The sequence below is a fragment of the Apodemus sylvaticus genome, chromosome 1, assembly GCF_947179515.1.
Source record: "Apodemus sylvaticus chromosome 1, mApoSyl1.1, whole genome shotgun sequence".
Taxonomy (NCBI): domain Eukaryota; kingdom Metazoa; phylum Chordata; class Mammalia; order Rodentia; family Muridae; genus Apodemus; species Apodemus sylvaticus.
In genome coordinates, this window is record NC_067472.1 from 211024302 (window position 1) to 211047817 (window position 23516).

Below are 23516 nucleotides of genomic sequence, written 5' to 3' on the forward strand. Positions count from 1 at the left end.
GTCGCCCTCAACTTCAATTTAAATGTCTCTAGGTTTGTTCTTTTGTTTTAAAACAATCATTCTATATAGCCTTGGTTTATCTTGGAACTCACTATGTAGACTAGGCTAGCATCAAACCTACCTCTGCCTCCTGATGAGATTAAAGTCATGCTTCACCACACCTACTTTTATAACTCCAGGAGCAAAGTTAGTTCTTATTGTCCACTGAAAACTACCTAGAATTTAAGAATACTTTGAAGTAACTGGCAAAATAATGTCAACTGCAAACATATAACAAACCAACAACACACACGAGTCTAACATAACTTAAGTTGTAATTTTCTGCTTTTTTTCTTGCTGGTGTTGAATCTTTTGTTTGCTGAGTGTGGTGATTTGAATGTGAATGACACCCCCCTCCTACACCCATAAGCTCACATATTTGAATGCTTAAGTCATCAGGGAGCAGCACTATTTGAAACTTGAAAAGGTATGGCCTAGTTGGAGGAACTGTATCCCTAGGGGTGGGCTAAAAGGTTTCAAAGCCTATGCCAAGCACAGTCTGTCTCTGTCTGTTTCTGTATCTTTCCTCTCTCTCTGCCTGTGCATCAGGATGTAGATCTTAGCTACTGCTTCAGAGCTGTCCTGAATGTCGCTATGCTTCCCCACCATGGTGATAATGGACTAAGCCTCTGAACTATAAGCAAACTCCCAATTACATGCTTTCTTTTGTAAGAGTTGCCTTGATCATGGTGTCATTTCACAGCATAAGAACAGTTACTAAGACACTTACTTGGAGCTGGGCAGCAGGGGTGCATGCCTGTAATCCCAGCACTTGGGAGGCAGAGGCAGGCAGATTTCTGAGTTTGAGGCTAGCCTGGACTACAGAGTGAGTTCCAGGACAACCAAGGCTATACAGAGAAACCCTGTCTCGAAAAAAAATAAAGAAACTAACAAAAACAAAAAAAGACACTTGGAAATGCTTGATGATTATAGAGGAACTAATAGGTTGACACTTTAGAAACAGAGAGGGGAAGGTCTTCAGACCAGTATAGTATGCTTTCATAATAAATAACAGTGACATAAAAATGTCCTTTTAGCTGGATTTAATCACAGCACTCGGGAGACAAGGCAGGCAGATCTCTGTGAGCTGGAAGCCAGCCTGAAGTTCCAGGACAGCCAGGGCTACACAGAGAAACCCTACGGGGGGGGGGGGGGGGGGGGAAGGGAGGGTTGGGGAGACAAGGAGGGAAGGGAACTGGGTTAGTTGGAGAGATGGCTCAGTGGTTGAAGGCACTGACTGCTTTTCCAGAGGATCCAGGTTCAAATCCCAGCACTCACGTGGCAGCTCACAGCATAAAAATTACTTTCACTGGAATGTGAGAAGATATTTTGGTACTCTGATCATTATTATAACCAAGATATTAAAACTGCCACATTAAACAGTTAAAAAGACATTTTAAAACCTTATGTAATCAAACTAACCTCCCAATGAAGGGTTATTGGATTGGAATGAATTTTCTTTTTCGTCACAGATATAGGTATCTTGCAACAGAGTTTTCTTGTGTTTGTCAGGAGGAAGGACTTTATGGTCCCATTTTGGTGATCCCATCATGCTACTGTTCCTTGATGGTTTATCTTGTTTGTCACGCCGTACTTTCTCTTTCATTCTCTGAAATATTTTTCCAGGTGATTCATAAGTCATTTCATTTCTTAATCTATCCATGTTGCGCATTCTAACACTGATATCAAGAGAGCTGTTTGAAGGGCAAGCCTCTGTTAGCATGGTGGAGTGAAATATATTTTTATTGTTAGAAGTTGTTATTTCTAATAACTGATTCTTTTTATGACTGTTCCATTTTGAAGAGGACTTCTGATATTTCAGCAAATCTTTCACAGGAGTAAGTGTGTCTGAAGGGAGGCTTTCAAGAAAGACTGCATTTTGAAGCAGACTGCATTGCAATGTCTCAGAAGACAAATGAATTCCTGCACCTTTCAAAGGTGTTACAATCATCTTGATAGGACAATGGCACCAAAATTCTTTTTATAGAAAATTCAATCAACACAAATTTCCAGACAGAACTTCAGGAGTCCAGAGAAACCTGTAATGAAATTAACTTTTATCAGTTTGTTTCCTTTAACAACATTATACCATTAAAAGGCTTAATTGCTTCTTAAGAACACTAGAAAATATATAGCTCAGAAACCAGATTGATGTTTCATATTTTTATTAAATTACAATTTTCATCATTTTTCAAGAGAAGAGCAGTTTGGCATTTAAAAGTACTTATTGAAAAAAAAAAGGCAACCCTGAAGCTAAGGCTGTCCCTCAACTCTTCCATACCCAAATCCTACCCAGAGAGAGCTGGTCTCCCAGGAGTGTTGCCACTCCTAAGTTCACAGGTGAGACCACCACTTTGTTCCAATAACTAGCCAAAGAGGGACCCACTAGGAACACACAGGGCACAGGAACCACAGAGCAACCAGGGACAGGATCCTTCCTGTCTCCATCAGCACCCCAGAGCTAACCCCGTGACACAGCTCTCCTCAAGCACATCCCAGAGAAAGCTGGTCTCCCCTGGTGTGGTGACACACCTAAGAGCAGAGGCTCCAGTTCTCCCAACACAGCAAGTCCTGGATACCCCAATATACTGGAAAAGCAAGATTTGGATTTAAAAATCACACCTCATAAAGATGATAGAGGACTTTAAGAGGGACATAAATAACTCTCTCAAAGGAATACAGGAGAACACAGGTAAACAGGGAGAAGCCCTTAAAGAAGTATACCCAACCAAAACACAACCAAACAGGTATACAAAAGCATCCAGGATCTAAAAATGGAAATAGAAACAATAAAGAAATCACAAAGGGAGACAACCTCTCCTGGAAATAGAAACCCTAAGAAGGAGATGAGGAGTCACAGGTGCAAGCTTCACCAATAGAATACAAGAGATAGAAGAATCTCAGGGGAAGAAAATACCAGAGAAAACATTGACACAACAGTCAAAGAAAATGCAAAATGCAAAAAGCTACCAACCCAAAACATCCAGGAAATCCAGGACAGAATGAGAAGACCAACCCTAAGAATTGTAGGTATAGAAGAGAGCAAAGATTCCCAACTTAAAGGGCCAGTAAATATCTTCAACAAACTTATAGAAGAAAACTTCCCAAACCTAAATAAAGAGAAGCCCATGTACATACAAGAAGCCTACAGGACTCCAAATAGATTAGATCAGAAAAGAAATTCCTCCTGTCACATAACAATCAAAACACCAAATGCACTAAACAAAGAAAGAATATTAAAAGCAGTAAGAGAAAAAGGTAAAGTAACATATAAAGGCAGACCTATCAGAATTACACCAGACTTCTCACTAGTGACTCTAAAAACCTGAAGCTCCTGGGCAGATGTCATACAGATCCTAAGAGAACACAAATCCCTGTCCAGGTTACTAACCCAGCAAAACTCTCAAGTACCATAGATGGAGAAACCAAGATATTTCGTGACAAAACCAAATTTACACAATATCTTTCCACAAATAACAGCTTTACAAAGAATAATAGACAGAAAACTCCAACACAAGGATGGAAACTACACCCTAGAAAAAGCAAGAAAGTAATCATATTTCAACAAACCCAAAACAAGATAGCCACACAAACATAACTCTACCTCTAATAACAAAAATATCAGGAAGCAACAATCACTCTTCCTTAATATCTATTAATATCAATGAACTCAATTCTCAAATAAAAAGACACAGACTAACAAACTAGATATGTAAACAGAACCAAGTATTTTGCTGCATACAGGAAATGCACCAGTGACACAGACACTACCTCAAAGTAAATGTCTGGAAAACAATTTTCCAAGCAAATGGAAATGGTCACAAGAACAAGCTGATGTAGCCATTCTAATATCGAATAAAATCAACTTTTAATCTAAAGTACTCAAAAAAGATAAGGAAGGACACTTCATACTAAAAGGAAAATTCTACCAAGATGAACTGTCAATTCTGAACATCTATGCTCCAAATGTAAGGGCACCCACATTCATAAAAGAAACTTTACTAAAGCTCAAAGCACACATTGCACCTCACATAATAATAGTGGGAGACTTCAACACCCCACTCTCACCATGGAAACAAACTAAACAGACACACAGTGAAACTAACACAAGTTATGAGCCAAATGGATTTAACAGATATCTATAAAATATTTTATCCTAAAACAAAAGAATATACCTTTTTCTCAGCAACTCAAGGTACCTTATCCAAAATTGACCATATAATCAGCCACACAACAGGCCTCAACAGATACAAGAAGATTGAAATAATCCCATGCATTCTATCAGATCACCTGGGATTAAGGCTGTTCTTCAATATAAAAAACAAAACAAAACACCCAAAAAGGCCACATTCTTATGAAAGCTGAACAATGCTCTACTCAATAATAACTTGGTCAAGGAAGAAATAAAGTAATTAAAGACTTTTTAGTAATCAAAACATTGCTATTTGCAGATGATATGATAGTATATTAAAGTGACCCCAAAAATTCAACCAGAGATCTCCTACTCCTGATAAACAACTTCAGCAAAGTGGCTGGATATAAAGTGAATTCAAACAAATCAGTACCTTTCCTCTACTCAAAGGATAAACAGGCTGAGAAAGAAATTAGTGAAATGACACCCTTCACAATAGTCACAAATATTAAAATCAAAATATTGCTGTAATTCTAACCAAGCAAGTGAAAGATCTGTATGACTAGAACTTTAAGTCCCAGAGAAAAGAAATCAAAGAAGATCTTGAAAGATGGAAAAATCTCCCATGCTCATGGATTTGCAGGATTAATAAAATAAAAATGGCCATCTTGCTGAAAACAATTTACAGATTCAATGCAATCCCCATCAAAATCAACTCAATTCCTTTTCAACTCAATTCCTCATATAGTTAGAAAGAGCAATTTGAAAATTCATTTGGAATCCAGGATAGCAAAACCTATTCTCAGGGGCTGGAGAGATGGCTCAGTGGTTAAGAGCACTGACTGCTCTTCCAAAGGTCCTGAGTTCAAATCCCAGCAACCACATGGTGACTCACAACCATCCATAACGAGATCTGACTCCCTCTTCTGGAGTGTCTGAAGACAGCTACAGTGTACTTACATATAATAAATAAACGAATCTTAAAAACAAAAACAAAAACAAAAACAAAAAACAAAACTATTCTCAACAATAAAAGAACTTCTGGGAGAAGCACCATCCCAGACCTCAAACAGTACTACAAAACAATAGTGATAAAAAAATAAAAAACAAAAATACTGCATGGTATTGGTACAGTGAAAGGCAGGTAGATCAATGGAATGAAACTGACAACCCAGAAATGAACCCACACACCTTTGGTCATTCGAACTTTGACAAATGAGCTAAAATCATCCAGTTGAAAAAGAAGGCATTTTTAAACAAATGGTGCTGTTTCAACTGGTGGTTAGTACACAGAAGAATTCAAATGGAACCATTCTTATATCCTTGTACAAAGCTCAAGTCCAGGTGTATCAAGGATCTCCACATTAAAACCAGATACACTGAAACTAATGGAATAGAAATTGGGGAAGAGCCTTGAACACATCAGAGAAAATTTTCCTGAACAGAACTCCGATGGTGTATGCTCTAAGATCAAGAATTGACAAATGGGACCTCAAAAACCTGCCAAGTTTCTGTAAGGCAAAGGACACTGTCAGTAGGACAAAAAGGCAACCAACAGATTGGGAAAATCTTTATAAATTCTACATCTGAGAAATTTCAAATGGCCAAAAGGCACCTAAAGAAATGTTCAACACCCTTAGTCATCATGGAAATGCAAATCAAAACAACTCTGAGATTCCACATCACACCAGTCAGAATGACTAAGATGAAAAATTCAGGGGACAGCAGATGCTGGAGAGGATGTGGAGAAAGAGCAACACTCCTTCATTGTTAGTGGGATTGCAAGCTGATACACCACTGTGGAAATCAAGTCTTGTGGTTCCTCAAAAAATTGGACTAGTACTACCTGAGGACCTAGCTGTACCACTCCTGGGCATATACCCAAAAGATGCTCCAACATGTAACAATGATACATGCTCCACTATGTTCACAGCAGCCTTATTTATAATAGCTAGAAGTTCTGGAAAGAACCCAGGTGTCCCTCAACAGAGGAATGGATACAGAAAATGTAGTATGCTTACACAATGGAGTACTACTCAGCTATTAATAACAATGACTTCATGAAATTCTTAGGCAAATGAAGGGAACTAGGAAATATCATCTGAGTGAGGTAACCCAGTCCTAAAACACACAGTATGCACTTATTGATAAGTGGATATTAGCCCAAAAGCTCAGAATACCCAAGATATAATTCACAGACCATATGAAGTTCAAGAAGAAGGACGACCAAGATGTGGCCTTGACCATGCTATAAAAGCATTCTACTGCTGCAGTGGAATTTATTCAAACATAACTCTTTAAAGTTCCAATGCAGTGTTTGCATAAAGAGAATGACATCTGCATTACGCTATATAGGGTACAAAAAAGTTTGACAAGTATACTTCCTTTTATGCACTTAAAATGTTTAAGTAAGAAGCAATAATGATCAAAGTAAATGTTGAAATACTCATTCAATTATTAAAATGGCCTGGCTCTTTTGTGCTCCTGCCTCTTTTGGCTCTTCAAATGCTAGTTGAAAACTTCTAATAAAGAAGGAATTTATTTTTAGCATAATTCTTTACATGTACTGCTATTTAGAATTTTTGGAAAAAAATTATTAATTTAAACATATTAGATATTAGGTCTCAGATTTGTTTCTTTCTTTCTTGAGACACAGATTGCTTTATGGTCCAGGCTGGCATCAACCCTGAACTGTTCCTATTCTACCCTTCTTGGTGCTGGGACCGTAAACATGTATTACCACATCTGGTTTGTTTATTTGCATAAATTTTATTTTCTGTAACTAGAAATAAAAATTCCAAGTATAGAACAATGTATTATATTTAATACATGGAAATTTAATATTACAATCTAAGAGCCCAGAACATATTAGTCAGGATTTATAACATCTCTTACTACGGAATTTATAATAATTCTAGTAACTTTTTATATCAACTAAGCAGGAAAAGATCTATCATGGAAAGTACAAATAAATACTGGACATGGTGGCACATACCTGTAATTCTAGCACTCAGGAAGCTGAAACAAACCAGTAAGTTCAAGGCCAGCCTTACCTATGAAACTTTGTCTCAAAAAATTTAAAAATGTTTATCTTTCAAAAGGCAAATAAGCAACTTGAAAAGCCATATATAAAGTCCTACTTTACCTAATGATTTATTATAAGAGGGATTGCAGAGAAATATTTTTCCAGATTTCTCTGTGTAGCTCTGGCTAGCCTGCTTCCTGAGGGCCGGGATTAAAGGTGTTCAACACCAAGCCCTGCTACTGGAAGTATTTTTCAACAGCAGCTGACAAATGTATATCTTGTAAGTATGGTCCTGTGACAGAAAAAACATGTAATTTTTTTCCACAAAATTTAGCTCAGCAGCTATGAACTGATGTACTTTATTCATTCATTAATTTATTTAATTTAGCACTGTAAGAGGCTGACCTAGGGCCTCAAGTATGCATAAGACCACTGAACTATATGACCATATTGAGCCTTAGCACTCAATAGATGTATATTTAACAGGTGGGCAGTGATGGTAGTTAGTAATATGCACTAACAACGACAATAAAGCTACACTATCTCAAAAATAAAAATGAATTGACTGTACAATGACAGGGAAAATTGGCAAAGTATGGATTGCCTACTCTATGTTCTTCAGTCTGATGAAACACTTCACAAATTAAAACTGCAAATAAGGCGCTGGAGAGAAGGCTCAGCAGTTAAGAGCACCCACTGCTCTTCCAGGTCCTGAGTTCAATTGCCAGCAACCACACAGTGGCTCACAACCACCTGTAATGGTATCCAAGGCCTTCTAGTTTGTCTGTAGACAGCCACAGTGTGCGTATTTTATGTAGTTGTATATAATAAACAAATCTTTCTTAAAATGAAAATAAGATGAAAACAAATCCAATCTGCATCAACCGACAGAAATCTTAAGGACAGATAAAAGCTGGCCTGTGGCACAAGGTCCACAGACTCAGCTATTCAGACAGCAAGAGGATCGCAGTTCCAGGCCTCCAAGAGGGCCACAGAGCAAAGCAAACTACAGATCCTGCTTAAAAAAAAAAAAGCTAAGCTGGGCGGTCGTGGCGCAGGCCTTTAATCCCAGCACTTGGGAGGCAGAGGCAGGCAGATTTCTGAGTTTGAGGCCAGCCTGGTCTACAGAGTGAGTTCCAGGACAGCCAGGGCTACACAGGGAAACCTGTCTCAAAAAAGAAAAAACAAAAAGAAAGAAAAGAAAAGAAAAAAGAAAAGGTAAGCATCTTCAGAACTCTGCCTCCCGCCATCGGACAGACTAAGGTACACAAACATAACCCTGGGCTGTTCGAGGGCCATCGGGGTGCCAACCCAGCCAGGAGGTTTTTTTGCCCGGGTCGCTACAGGACGCCAGAGCTCTAGCAGGCAAAGCCGGCTAACAGGCATAGCCTGAGGCTAACAAAGCAGGGGTCTAGGCTCCAGCAGGCCCTGGACTGACTCCAGGAACTGGGCGGCTTGGTGGGCCATCTGTGTGTCAACCCTACCTGGGTGAGGGCAGCAGCACCAGCCGTGATGCTCGGCTCCAAGCCGGAGGCCGGGGCAGGGGCCCCACGCGTGTCCGCAGAGCTACAGACACGAGCCTTCCACATCCACTTCCCCAGCACAGACCACAGCACTGGGTTTCAAATCCCGAGAGCCCGCCCACCGGCACCTGGGATTGGCTAGCTCAGACGTGGGTCACGGAGCGTCTTCAGGGACTCCGGTAAACAGTGCCACGTGCCGCCTGGACTGGACAAGGCTTCTGACCAAGGACCGCCCCACGGCTGCACGTGCAGTTTGTTTCTCTCCACAGGGCAGGCACCTATTAGCTCCCCGCCACTCCTCTCGTGATGCTCCGCGGCAGCGGGGGGCGGGGCTGTGTGTGAGGAGGGGGAAAGCCCACAATGTTGACTCCAGAGAGCTGCGCAATTTACTAAGTTTGACCCTTGCGGGCTACACTTGTTAGGTTTAGGCTGTGCTTGCTCAGCAGTTTATTTCTCTGTGTAGTTCATTTCTGAGGAGAGAAAGTTGCCTAAAAGAGTTTGAAAGAATTTGTTTTTTCTTTCAGTTTGCCGTTTAGCTTTTCTTAGGGCTGAAAAGGAAAATAAAGTTGCTCCCGAGAAGTAGAGTGAGCATGAAGTTATATCCGCATTTTAGCGTTTAGTTTGCATGATCCCCACTGGAAATGTGATTTTCTTTTATTTCCAAGAATCTGAGCACCATAGTAGAATAAACCACTTTTCTCGGTAGATGTCGGCTGCAGTGCGCATTTGGTGACACTGGTTCCTCAAGTCTGTTTTTTTCTTTTATTGGGTATTTTCTTTTTTTGCATTTCAAATGTTATCCCTGTTCCTGTTTCTCCTCTAGAAACTCCCTATCCCATCCGTCCTTCCTCTTTTGTATGAGAGTATTCCTGCCAACAACCACCCACTGCCACCTCACTGCCCTGGAATTACAATAGGGTATCAAGTCTTCACAAGACCAAGGGCCTCTTATCCCGTTGAAGCCCTACAAGGTCATCCTCTGCTTCATATGCAATTGGAGGAATGGTTTTCTCCATGTGTATACTTTGTTTGTTTGTTTGTTTAGACCCTGGGAGTATGAGGGGCATGGTTGGTTGGTATGTTGTTCTCCTTATGTTGTTCTTCTTCTGAAGCTTCATTTGGTCTGTGAATAGTATCTTGGATATAGTGAGCTATTGGGCTCCATTTACCAGGGAGTGAATACCATGTGTGTAATTTTGTGTCTAGGTTACCTCACTCAGAATGCTATTTTCTAGTTCCATCCATTTGCCTGCAAATTTCATGAATTCAGTCTTTTTTTATACATGAATACCACTCCATTGTGAAAATGTAAATCCTTTTCTGTATACATTCTTCTGTGGAGGGACACCTGGGTTCTCTCCAGCTTCTGGATTTTATAAATAAGGCTGCTGTGAACATAGTGGACCATGTGTCCTTATTACATGCTGGGGTGTAATGTGGGTATATGCTCAGGAGTGATATAGTGGGGTCCTCTGGTAGTATTATGTCCAGTTTTCTGAGGATCTGCCAGACTTATTTCCAGAGTGCTTGCACCAGCTTGCAATCCCACCAGCAGTGCAGGAGTGTTTCTCTTTCTCCACATCCTCTCCAGCATCTGCTGTCACCTGAGTTTTTGATCTTAGCCTAACTGGTGTGAGGTGCAATCTCATGACTCCCGCACATGTTCTTTTACTGCTGAGAATAGTTTTCACTATCCTGGGTTTTTAGTTATTCCAGATGAATTTGCACATTGCTCGTTTTAACTCTTATGAATTGATTTGGAATTTTTACGGGGATTACATCAAATCCATATGTTGCTTTCTGCAAGATGGCCATTTTTAATATATTAACCCTGTCAATCTATGAGCATGAAGTCTTGTCATACAGATCATTCACTTGCTTTGTTAGAGTAACACCAAAGCATTTTATATTATTTGATAAACTTGTGAAGGTTATTGTTCCCTAATTTCTTTCTCAGCCTTTTTATCCTTTGTGTAGAGGAAGGCTACTGATTTATTTTAGGTAATTTTCTATCCAGACATTTTTCTGAAGTTGTTTATCAGGTTAAGGAGTTCTCTGGTGAAATTTTTGGAGTCACTTAACTATACTATCATATCATCTGCAAATAGTGATACCTTGACTTCTTCCTTACTAAATTTTATCCCTTTCACCTCCTTTTGTTATTTAATTGCTCTGGATAGAACTTTAAGTACTATATTGAATAGATAAGGAGCGAGAAGGCAGTCTAATTTATTGCCTGATTTTAGTAGAATTGCGTCAATTTTCTCTCCACTTAGTTTGATATTGGCTATTTGTTTGCGGCATATTACTTTTACTATGTTTGGGTATGGACCCTGAATTTTTCATCTTTGTACCACTATTACCATGCAGGGGTGTTGAATTTTGTCAAATGATTTATCACCATTTAATAAGATGGTCGTGTTGGTTGTTTATATTTTTAATTTGATTATATTTTGTATTATGTTGATGCATTTCCATATTGAACCATCCGTGAATCCCTGAGATTAAGCCTACTTGTTCTTGTTGGAATAACATTTTAATGTGTTCTTGGATTCGGTTTGTGGGTATACTATTGTGTAATTTTGCATAGACATTCACAAGGGAAATTGGTGAGTAGTTTTCTTTATTACCATGTCTTTTTGTGGTGTAAGTATCAGTGTAACTGTAGCTTCATAGAAAGAATTGGGTAGTATTCCTTCTGTCTCTATTTTATGGAATAGTGTAAAACGCTATTAGATCTTCTTTGAAGGTCTGATAGAGTTCTGAACTAAAATCATCTGGACCTTGGTTTTGTTTTTTGATAGAGAAGTTTCTGATGAGTACTTCTATTTCCTTAAATATTCTGGGACTCTTTAGATGTTTTACCTGATCCTGATTTATCTTTGTCACCAGGTTTCTGTCTAGGAAATTATTCTATTTACTCCACTTCTTCGAGTTTTTTTTTTAATATTTTTATTTTCTATATTCTTTGTTTACATTCCAAATGATTTCCCCTTTCCCAGATCCCCCCTCCCCATATGTCCTGTAAACCTTCTCCTCTCCACCCATTCTCCAATCACTTCTCTCCTTTTTCTCTGTTTTTTTTTTTTTTTAATATAGGCGTTTATAGTAGGATCTTAAGACTTTTTTTAATTTCCTCACTTTCTATTGTTATGTCTCCCTTTTCATTTGTGATTGTGTTAATTTGAATATGATCTCTGTGCCTTGTGGTTAGTCTGGCTAAGAGTTTATCTTGCTGAGTTTCTCAAAGAACCAGCTCCTGGTTTTCTTGGTTCTTTGTATAGTTGTTTTTGTTTCTACTTGGTTGATTTCATCCCTGAGTTTGAATATTTCTTGCTGTCTACTCCTCTTGTGTATATTTGCTTCTTTTTCTTCTACAGCTTTCAGATGAGCTGTTAAGGTACTAGTGTATGTTCTCACCACTTTCTTTATGGAGGCACTCAGAACTGTGAGTTTTCTCTTAGCACTGCTTTCATTTTGTACTATATTTTGGATCTGCCATGTCTTTATATTCATTGAATTAAAAAAAAAAACGCTTTTATTTATTTATTTATTCTCTGACCAAGTTTTCATAGAGTAGATAGCTGTTAAGCTTCCAAGTATATGTGGGCTTTCTGTTGTTATTTTCATTATTGAATACCAGCCTAAATCCATGGTAGTCCCATAGGGATTAATGCAAAGTCCTTGTATCTACTGAAGTTTGTTTTGTGTCCAATAATATGGTCAATTTTTGAGAATGTAACCATATAATCCTTAAGGGTTCAGGTATTAACATTTTATGCTTGTTTTCTATGCCTAATAATATCATATATGTTGCTGGGCAGTGATAGCACACACCTTTAATCCCAGCACTTGGGAGGCAGAGGCAGGTGAGTTTCTGAGCTCGTGGCCAACCTGATCTACAGATTGAGTTCCAGGACAGCCAATGCTATACGGAGAAACCCTGTCTTGAAAAAAACAAAAAATCATATATGTTTTGAAATAATTTAATTCTCAATATTAGATAAAGAATCCTCAGCTATAGACATGGTTAAGTATTCATTAATGATAATTTCAAGGTATGAAAAAATATAAGTATAAAAGTTAAACAAAATTCTTTATGTATTATTTTCTTCTCAAAGTACACAACATTATTAAGATGATTGATGTATAAACTGGTTTTAAATAATAAAAAATAAGGAGAATATGTTGTATATTTTATATGTAGTTTAAGAAAGAATTTAAAATGTATCTGCTGGATTACATCTCCAATATTATTTTATAGTGTCTTATTCAATAGGACTGCAATATAGATCAAGGATGGCATTAAGAGGTAGATCAAACTCCTTATTGATTTACTCAAATACAAAATATATCATATCCCATCATATCCCATCATATCCTGTCATATCATAGTGCCCTATATCTAGAAATTCTTAAATTGTATTCAGCTCTACAGATCCCTCATTTATGAGGCTTATATAAAGACATTTATTTAGAAGTTTAGCAGGTCCCATAGTACAAACTTTACTGCAATTGATATTTTTTGTTTCAAGCATCTCCCTTATTCATCATCGTGCCTTGTTTTAGAATACCATCAAGAAGATATGAGTTTTTTTTCTGGTATTGCTTTTTGTTATTAATTAGATCAGCAAGAATCCTTATCTTTTACCAAACATGACTTTGATATTCTCCATCATTGGTCTGTGTGAAGATGCATTGCAAGTTCTGGATATATTATATTCACCACTTACTGGAAACTGTAATCAGAATATAATGTATTAAAAATATCTATGTTCAATAATAGAAAAATGAGAGATTAAACTGAAGACCATAAATATACATTGTACCACTCTATTCTGTGATGAAGCAAATAAAATGCTCTGTGACATTAAGGATGACGCCATACCTTGGCATCAATCCCTTCATGAAGTTCTACAGGATGGCATTCTGTATGTAAAAATCATTTCCTAGAAACATAATGTCCACCAGATGAAAGAAAACAAAAAACAAAAAAAGAGACATTAAAGGTCATATCTAAATTATCAATGATTAAACAGACTTTCTTTCAGGTGGTATGGTTCAGAAGAATCTCTTTGTAATTGTAAATGTGTATTTATGATTGAACTACTAAAACAAAACAAAACAAAAAGTGCTAGCATCCAAGTCTGCTCAAGGTATTGACTCAGATGCATTCACTGATAAGTGGATTTTAGCCCAAAATCTCTGAGTATCCAAGCTACAATTCACATACTACGTCAAGCTGAAGAAGAAGGAAGACCAATGAGTGGGTGTGTTGGTCCATCTTAGAAAAGGTAACAAAATACAGAGACAAAGGGTGGAGTAGAGACTGAAGCAAAGGCCATCAAGAGACTGCCCCACCTGGGGATCCATCTCATATGCAGTCACCAAATACAGACCCTGTTGTGGATGCCAAGAAGTGCATGCTGAAAGGAGCCTGGTAAAGCTCTCTCCTGAGAGCCTCTTCCAGAGCTTGACATATACAGATGTGGATTCTGGCAGCCAATCATTGAACAGATCACAGTGTCCGCAGTGGAGGAGTTAGAGAAAGGAGTGAAGGAACTGAAGGGGTTGGTAATCCCATAGGACGAACAACAATATCAACAAACCAGAGCTCCCTCCCAGAGTTCTTAGGGACTAAGTCATCAACCAAGGAGTCCACATGACTTCAGCTACATGTATAGAAGAGGATTGCCTTGTCAGGCATCAATGAGAGGAGAGGTCCTTGGTACTATGCAGGCTCAATAGATGCCCCAGAATAGGGCAATTGAGGGCAAGGAGGTGGAAGGGGGGTGGGTGAAGAAGCACCCTTATAGAAGCAGGGGAGGGAGGATGAAATAGGAGATTTTTGGGAAGGGGGAACCAGAAAAAGGGCATAACATTTGAAATGTAAACAAGCCAGTAAACAAAAAAAGGAAAAACAAACATTTTAAAAATTCTAATATTATAAGTAGACATTTTATTTCTATTTCCTCACCCTTAAGACCATCTTGGTTATTTAAGTGTGCTGTCATACTCTTGTAACTTCAGAACACACAGGCAAAATTCATTCCCAATATGATCTGAGCAGCCTGGTCTACATAGTGAATTCCCAGCCAGATAGGGATACTAAAGGAATTGTGTCTATTATTTGGAGAATGAGGCACACTCCATAGCTACACACTTTATGATACTCTAGTCATACTGTCATGTTTATTGTTATCCCTAAAGCATAGTACTCTGTAACCTACATTCATTATTGGCACTGTGGACTCATGAATTAGAAATACAGTCACCTTACTCTTCAGATACTCAGGAAATACAAACATTCACAAGGCAGTATAAAAAAAAATCCAGAAATGCAGACAAATTTGCTAATTTTTCCTTGTAATATAGCATCAATGATAACCTCACAACAGAGATAATGAGCTTCTATGTCATGTAGTTGATGTTGGACTTGATAATGTATTTGATGTGATTCTTTTGCTGTTTGTGTTGTTGTTCATGTATATTTTTATATTTATTTTATATGAATGAGTGGTGCTTTTTGTTTTAGTTTTTGGATTTTTTCTAGTTTTTTTTTTTAATTTTTATGCCAACTATATTGAGATAGCCATTCTGCAATCAGTTCCCTCAGCTGCCAGAAGAGGTTATCAGATCCTCTCTTATCAGGCAATCCTTGTGGAACACCATATACATCCTGCAAGAGAAAAACAAATGCTCTTATGAGCCTTTACCCCAGATTCTGTACTTGTCTTTTGTCTTCTAGCAATTGTGCTACTTTCATTGTACTGTATTATCCCCATTTGAATGGAGATACCTCTTCAGATGTGAAGGTACAGGTAAGTAAGGTGCACGTGCTAATATTCTTAGGATACCACACATTTATGCAGGGCTCTATTGTCACCAATGATCTCTGTGGGTTCAAAATCACTGCCCATCATCACTTTAGCATCAGTTTTGGAGGATATTGCTCACCTGTACTTTAGAATGGCAATGTAGATTAAACACATCTATAAAATACAGAATTGATAGTATCCTCCTTGAGGCTGGGCTATTATAATGAATTCTTCTTGAAAACAAGAAAAGCATCTTTATCTAAAGAATGTCGGGAGGAAGCTCCAGTGTAGCCACAATTTATGGGTCTACAGTCAAGACCACAGGTTTTCTGTCCAAGCCTGGAAAATTAGAGGGCCAGTTAAAGAAGCCCTTTTGCTAAGGAAGGTCTCAGAGAATAGTGAGGAAGTATATCTTCTAGCTGACAACTGTACTTACAAGGACGGCTCTAGGGGTTTGACTGGCATGGCCTTGTTAGGGACAGAATGACATGGTTTCTGCCACCAGGATAGAACCAGCAGGCATGGGACTTCACGAGTGTTGATAGTTGATGCGGAGTAAAACTTCTTTATATAATAATGTACATATTTTATACTCTTCCTTTGAAGAATGTCCTTCTTGATAATGTTAAGGACTCCCTGATAATCAGAGCTCGCTGGAGTCCAGAAGCAAGGCATGGCTAATTTCTCAGCAAATAATAAAGTCTGGGAATTTCTGGTCGACTATTTAGGGTATAGAAAATCCTTTAAAAATATGATGTGTAGAATAGATAATTTCTCAACTATGAAAATATAAGGATGTAATATGATTATATAAGAACATTCACGAAACTAACGTAACTAAAGCAGTTAAACTGTGTGCCAACTTCTCTGAATCATAGTAAAAAAGGATATAAAGAGATTTAGGTTTTGTTTTTTTTTTTTTGGAATGGTAGTCAGATTACTGATTTCAAGATCATCCTGACACAGAACAAAATTATGTCCAGGTGTTGTACAAGTTGTAATTTCTGGAAAGAGTACCCATGGCTTGCTTATCCTTTGTCCTTAACAGAGTTAAGCAGATCTCTAAATCATTTTGTAAAGTTAAAGGGAAATACATTACTGTTATCTCCTGTTTCTTTTGGCCTCTCTCTCATTTTTCTAAGCTCCCCATTCTCATGCTTGAGTAGACTCCTTCATCTTGCAAACATAAATATGGATGAACTCTCTAGGGACTAATTGAAAGCCCTGAGAACAGTGGGTGTTGTGACATCACAGAGGTTACCCAGAGCTCTCCAGGATACACTAGAATGTTCGACAAGAGGTTGTTTATGTCATGGGGAGCAGGCTTTGCCTTCCTGTAAATGGTCTCCCTCTACTGAACAGAAGCTGAGGCGCCCATCCTGGGAGGCTCTCCTGGGACACAAATGTTGATCACCTCCCTTTCAAAAGCCAGAGGTCTCAGCCACTGAGATTTGTCAGTGTCAGAACAATGGGAAAGTGCTGTGCTTTATTTCCAAATATGTTAACTGCGGAGAACTGGGACAGAATGGAGAGAAGAGCGAGCCCATCAAGTTGGCAGCAGAAGACTTGAGATGTCCACTTTCTTCCTAGGCTTTGGCTGCATGAACTTGTTAGAAGGCAGTTCCAGGGACAACTTCAGCATGTGGAGATTCAGGACAGGAGGGACATTCTCAGGATGGTCTTGCTTAGAGATGATGCCTGTGGACAGGGATCAAGAAAACAAGATTACTCAGATCTGACACTCTGACCTAGAGATGAAAACAAAGGGTAGAGTGTATTCTCTGTATTCCCTGCTCTGTAAGTCAGTCTGTGAGAGACCCATGTCACCAGACAGTCCCCAAAAGTTGTGTATCCAAATTTCTCAACAAATATGCAAATCCTCCATTTCCTAAACAGCTCTCAACTGTCCCTCAGACACTTCCAACCTGTTCTATAACTGAATTAACCACAGTATACCCCACCCGACTGCCTCCAAGTGTGGTCTAAATGTCTCAAATCTATCAACACCCCATTACTCTATGCAGATCACAGCTCCTAATATCCAGGAGATAAGTGTTTTGTGGAGAGAGATAATGACCACCAAGCCTGAGCATGGAAAGTGATGTCTAGCCTCGTCTGTAGAGTCCTTCCTTACATGGGAAGATCATAGCTGTGAAGCCCTACATGGCCTGGCTGTATAGTTATAAATTTTATATTCTCATGGAAAAGACATTTTTTTTTGCCCTAATTGTTAAGAATCCTAATTACAATCTCAAAATTAATCTAGAATTAGTTCACCTGTGATCATAATCTGGAGGCTCAAGGATACAAGTTTCTGACCTGGAACTTGGCGATGAGATTTTGAAGCATAGTGTCTGTGAATTCCAGAAGATTAAGACAAGGAGATCTCCAAGTTCAAGATCATCTGGGATTAAAGTCACATTAGCACATTGCTTTAGTAGTCTCTGCTGGAGACTGACAGCCTTTAATCTGGGCCACGCCCCCTGCTAGAGACTGACAGCCTTAAAAAATCTGGGCTGCACCCTCTCCTGGAGACCTACATAAGGATATTGGAAGGATGCAGACAGTCTTTTCTGCCTGCTAGCCTCATGGGATGGAGGAACTGCTAGATCCTTGGACATGCATTTAGAGCTACTGCTGACCATGGTTGGGGAGTTGGACTGCAGACTGTGAGTCCTTGAGAAACTCCCTAAATATATAGAGACTACCCGTATGTTCTGTGACTCAGAAGAACCCTGACTAATAAAAGCATTGTGATGGGACAGTGGGGAATTGTGATGGAACAGTGGTGCACTGTGATGGGAGAGTGGGGCATTTTGATGGGAGAGAGGGGCATTGTGATGGGACAATGGGATATTGTGATGTGACAATGTGTCATTGTGATGGGACAGTGAGGCATTGTGAATGGACAGTGAGGCACTGTGATGGGATAGTGGGGCACTATGATCAGAGAGTGGGACATTGTGATGGGAGAGTGGGGCATTGTGATGGGAGAGTGGGGCATTGTGATGGGACAATGGGGCATTGTGATGTGACAATGTTTCATTGTGATGGGACAGTGGGGAATTGTGATGGGACAGTGGGGCACCGTGTTGGGAAAATGGGGCATTGTGATGGGACAATGGGGTACTGTGATGGGACAGTGGGGCACTGTGATGGGACAATGAGCCATTGTGATGGGACAGTGGGGCACTGTGATTGGACAATGGGGCATTGTGATGGTACAATGGGGTATTGTGATGGGAGAGTGGGGCATTGTGATTGGACAATGGGGAATTGTGATGGAAGAGTGGGGCATTGTGATGGGACAATGGGGCATTGTGATGTAACAATGTGTCATTGTGATGGGACAGTGGGGAATTGTGATGGGACAGTGGGGCACTGTGATGGGACAGTGGGGAATTGTGATGGGATAGTGGGGCACTGTGATAGGATAGTGGGGCTCTGTGATGGGACAGTAGGGCACTGTGATGGGACAGTGGGGCACTGTGATGGGACAGTGGGGCATTGTAATGGGATAGTGGGGCACTATGATCAGAGAGGACGACATTGTGATGTGACAGTGGGGCACTGTGATTGGACAGTGGGGCACTGTGATGGCACAGTGGGACACTGTGTTAGGACAAAATACCAGTATGCCAACACAGAACACAACAAATGCATTCACAAAAGTGTGATGTTTCCAAGCTATGAAGACCACTTGTGTATGGCTCTTGCATTAATAGCCTTCTGTTTCTCTGCATTCACAGCTATGGTACTCTGTGTCTTTGTCAAGCACCATGACACTCGTATTGTGAAGGCCAATAACAGAATCCTCAGCTCCATTTTACTCATTTCCCTCATGTTCTCTTTTCTGTGCTCCGTTTTCTTCATTGGCCATCCTAACAGAACAACCTGTATCTTGCAGCAAATCACATTTAGAATTGTATTCACGGTGGCTGTTTCCACAGTTCTGGCCAAAACAATCACTGTGGTTCTGGCTTTCAAAGTTACAGACCCAGGAAGAAGGCTGAGAAACTTCCTCGTATCTGGGACATCCAACTACATTATTCCCGTATGTTCCCTGTTTCAATGTATTCTGTATGCAATATGGCTAGCTGTTTCTCCTCCCTTTGTTGATATTGATGAATACTCTGAGCATGGCCATATCATCACTGTCTGCAACAAGGGCTCAGTGACTGCATTCTACTGTGTCCTGGGATACTTGGCCTGTCTGGCCCTTGGAAGCTTCACTGTGGTTTTTATGGCAAAGAATCTGCCTGACACATTCAATGAAGCCAAGTTCTTAACCTTCAGCATGCTAGTGTTCTGCAGTGTCTGGGTCACCGCCCTCCCTGTCTACCATAGCACCAAGGGCAAGGTCATGGTTGCTGTGGAGATCTTTTCCATCTTAGCGTCCAGTGCAGGGATGCTTGGGTGCATCTTTGTGCCCAAGATCTACATCATTTTAATAAGACCAGAGAAAAATTCTATCCAAAAGGTCAGGGAGAAATCATATTTCTGAATAAATTCTTCAGGAATTCTGTCAAATGTTGGAACGTATCTATCAATTATTGGATTACCCTGCATGTATCTAGTTTTGGAATCACTCTTACTGGCTCCTCTAGTGATGACTAAAAGTACCATATCTGACAATCTTGGGTACATTCTCCATAAAACCTTCATCTATTCACTTGCTTTGTTTACTCTCAAAGAAATAAAACAAACAAATCCTTATTATAAATGTATTCATCAATTTGCCTTTGTGGATATTTCTCCCCTGGTAACTTCTAATAAAATTTGATAAGGCAGTTGAATCTATGACCTTGTATAGGAAGTGAGTTCCATAACAGACATAGCTACAAATAGAAACCATGTATCAAATCAAACAAACAAATTAACTGAAGAATCCACAAAGTTGAAATCAGAACACAATTTCTTATTCTCAGTAGGAGCTCATATATGACAGTGTACTGCCTGTTTTTCACCTGTTCTTCAATATATTGGCCAGTAGTCTGAGGGCAGAAAATTTCTTTTTCTGCTCACAAGTACAAAATATTATATCCAACAATGTGTAGAAGCTGTGGAACCCAGTGGTTGAATTATTGAGTAGCTGGAATAGGCTGAAGAATAAGGTGACCCATAGGAAGACCAACAATCTCAACTACCCCAGACAACCAAGATCTCTCAGACACTATGCCACTAACCAGGCAGCATAAACCAGCTGACATGAGGCCCTCACATATATGGTATAGGACTGCCTGGTTTGGTCTCAGTGGAAGAAGACACATTGCCCTCCTGACAATTGGTAGGACACAGGAATTGGGAAGGCCTGAGAGTTATGAGGTGTGGATATCTTCTTGGAGATGGGAGAGGAGGTATTGGAAGTGGAAGACTCAGGGGGCAAATGAGGAGGGCAATAACTACATAATTTTAAATAATAAAGATTAAACAATTAAAAGAATAGAATAAAACAAAGAAGCATGTAGATATATGAACATGCTCTTATAATGAATGTATGGAAGGGATTGGTAAAACTACTGATATAGGCATGTATTTAATTTTTCTCAGAGTCTGCCCTTGGTGTGTAGGACCTCTGAATGAGGTCCTTGATTGAAAAATTCTGGAAGATATAATGTGAGCCAGATGCTTTGATTATGCTGCTTCCTAGAAAATGACATTTCCAAAAAGACAATTGGGTGCATGTAGATGTACTAAATCCTTCACATCTGTCAATTCTCCTCACAAAATGGGATGCGGCATGGATTTAAAATGCCTCAACATTAACAAAACCCTTCCTCAAGGCTAGAGTGTGCTTCCAGTCCTGTCCCGGACCTCTCATATATCCCAGGTCAGGTTTGCCCTCCCATAGAATTTGTGCCTGTCCTCCGAGAACCTCATCTATCTGCACTCTCACCCTGCACTGGAGGAGGACACACTATTGCAACTGGGGCTGTTCAGCTGCTTTCTCCCGCCCCTTTGTGGGCAGTGATCCTGCACTCATCATGACCTGACTTCATAGCTTTCTTAAGAATTCCTCACAGCACTTCCCCTTCTTCTTCCTGAAATCAAGTTAGATAACCTGTTACTTGACTTGCAGTGGAGAATTTAAGCTGGCCTGTCAGTGGAAGGATGCCCAGGCTTTTAACATTTGAGAGGGACTTTATGAAACACATGTTTTGCTTTGCAGCTTCATACAATTCCCTTCCACAAGATGATAGGTATGAAACAATCCTGGGAGAATACCAGGAAATAGATGGCAAACGCTGTGGAGCACTTTGTCAGCACTTCTTTCTCAATGGCAATGTGAGGGGAAAACCCACAGTTGTGTTAGCACAGGTTCTCTAGATCAACATATCTCATAGAGAGAGTGAACTTTTTCTGTGTATGTAGAAAGAAGATATAATGTCTCAGAGACAGTAGCCCTCTTCTTCCAATAATTACTGTGACAATGAAAACTTCAATATCACCAACGTATCCTCTGTTGAAAAGGAGCTGCAATTTCCCTGAGCCCAGCATGAAGCCAGAAAACAAAACTCTTGTTTCCTTAAGTAACTCTTGAAAGTTAATAGCCTGGGCACCCTTCCCCTTGCGGGACAGATTGATACCACCACTGCACCCGAGGAATGGGGTATGCAAGCTATTCGATTACAGGAAGAGAAAGGCAAGTGCTGTGAGGAAAACTCAGGCAAGGTCTGAATTTAGGTCCTGTTAAGTGCAGGGCCATTGCTAACAAGGGGAGGAGCCGGGAGCTGAGTAGTCTGAGCTGAAGAGTGGGATTTTCCCTAGGCCAGGGCGGTGTGCAATTCCTCTTGCAATGCAAGCACAAATGTTAAGGGAGTGCAAACCACTCCTAAGATTTGGAAAAAATTTTGGCCCTGGACTAGAAGCACAATTTAACTTTGAGGATTGGTAAGGGTTACTGGCCTATCCAGAACTCTCGGCAGACCTGTCTTTAAAAGAAAGAGCCAGAATCTTCCCTGCAAGTTCCCTGTGGCTGTGCATGCCAGGATAGTTAGATGTTTCCTGCTCTGAAATCTGCTGTTCCGTGCTGTGCTGTGAGGTGACCTCAGGGAAGCTCTGAAATTGAGACATGGTAAGCATACATCTGCCAACAATGGGGAGGAACAGGTGGTAGAACAGTGGGTGCTGGGGTGTATGTAGGTCCTATCAGGGGTTGGATGGGAAGCATCAGTGAGATGTGATTATGTGTGAAGTTTCTAGTGACGCTTATTACTTGCTAAATCACATGGTGACTTCTTAAATAACTTCACTATCATGGTTGAATTTCCCAAATCATTTGGACCATTGGTTTGCTTGTAGAAACATCATGCATGCTTTTTTGGATTCTGCAACATGTGTCCAAAACATTTTGTGTTTTACACTACACATTGAGATGGCAGGTATGAATCTAATAGCTCTATTTTAACCTGTGACTAGTTTTGTTTTCTTTGTTTTTACAGTTTTCATATTTTTTTTACATGTATTGTGTTTTCAATATTGTATGGCCAGGGGACTTTTTTTGTTCCAATCTATTTGGTATCTTGGATGCTTCTTGTACCTTAATAGGAATCAAAGTTTTAGTTTAGAAATTATTCATTTAGGATTTCATTAAAACTACTTCCTTGAACTTTGAGCTGATATTCTTCTTCTATTACAGTCAATTGTAGCATTTGCTTTCGAAATGTTGCAGTGTTCCTGGTTATTTAGTGCCAGAAAACTTTTAGACTCCAAATATTTTTTTTGACCAATAAGTACAGTTATCCTTTTTATCTTCCTTTCCTGTTTAGTATGAGAACCTTGACTCTGTAGTGGTCAACGTGCAGGCAATTTCAATGGCCTGCTCTCAGGGACTTATTACCTGCTTAACTCATTACCTGCCTCCATCAACTGCTGCTGTTGTCAGGTGTGCTTTATATACATGGAACACTAGCTTCAACTGCTCTCTGGTTTTGTTCCCCGTTTCTGTTCTCTACACATGCCCCCTCTAAAGTCTTTCT

At 39.7% G+C, this 23516-nt stretch overlaps 1 protein-coding gene and 1 pseudogene across 1 annotated transcript in view; one reads left to right on the forward strand and one right to left on the reverse strand.

Moving 5' to 3' along the window:
* Positions 1 to 8770, reverse strand: part of LOC127676345 (mis18-binding protein 1-like) — a 64078-nt gene extending 55308 nt beyond the window's left edge. The window contains exons 1-2 of the mRNA XM_052172282.1: positions 8681 to 8770; positions 1462 to 2078 (exon numbers count right to left, since the gene is read on the reverse strand). Of these exons, the coding sequence (XP_052028242.1) occupies positions 1462 to 1990 (529 nt within the window). The 5' untranslated portion in view covers positions 1991 to 2078; positions 8681 to 8770. The remainder of the gene's footprint in view (positions 1 to 1461; positions 2079 to 8680) is intronic.
* Positions 1 to 23516, forward strand: part of LOC127676347 (ubiquitin-conjugating enzyme E2 G1-like) — a 1073095-nt pseudogene that overhangs the window by 673964 nt on the left and 375615 nt on the right.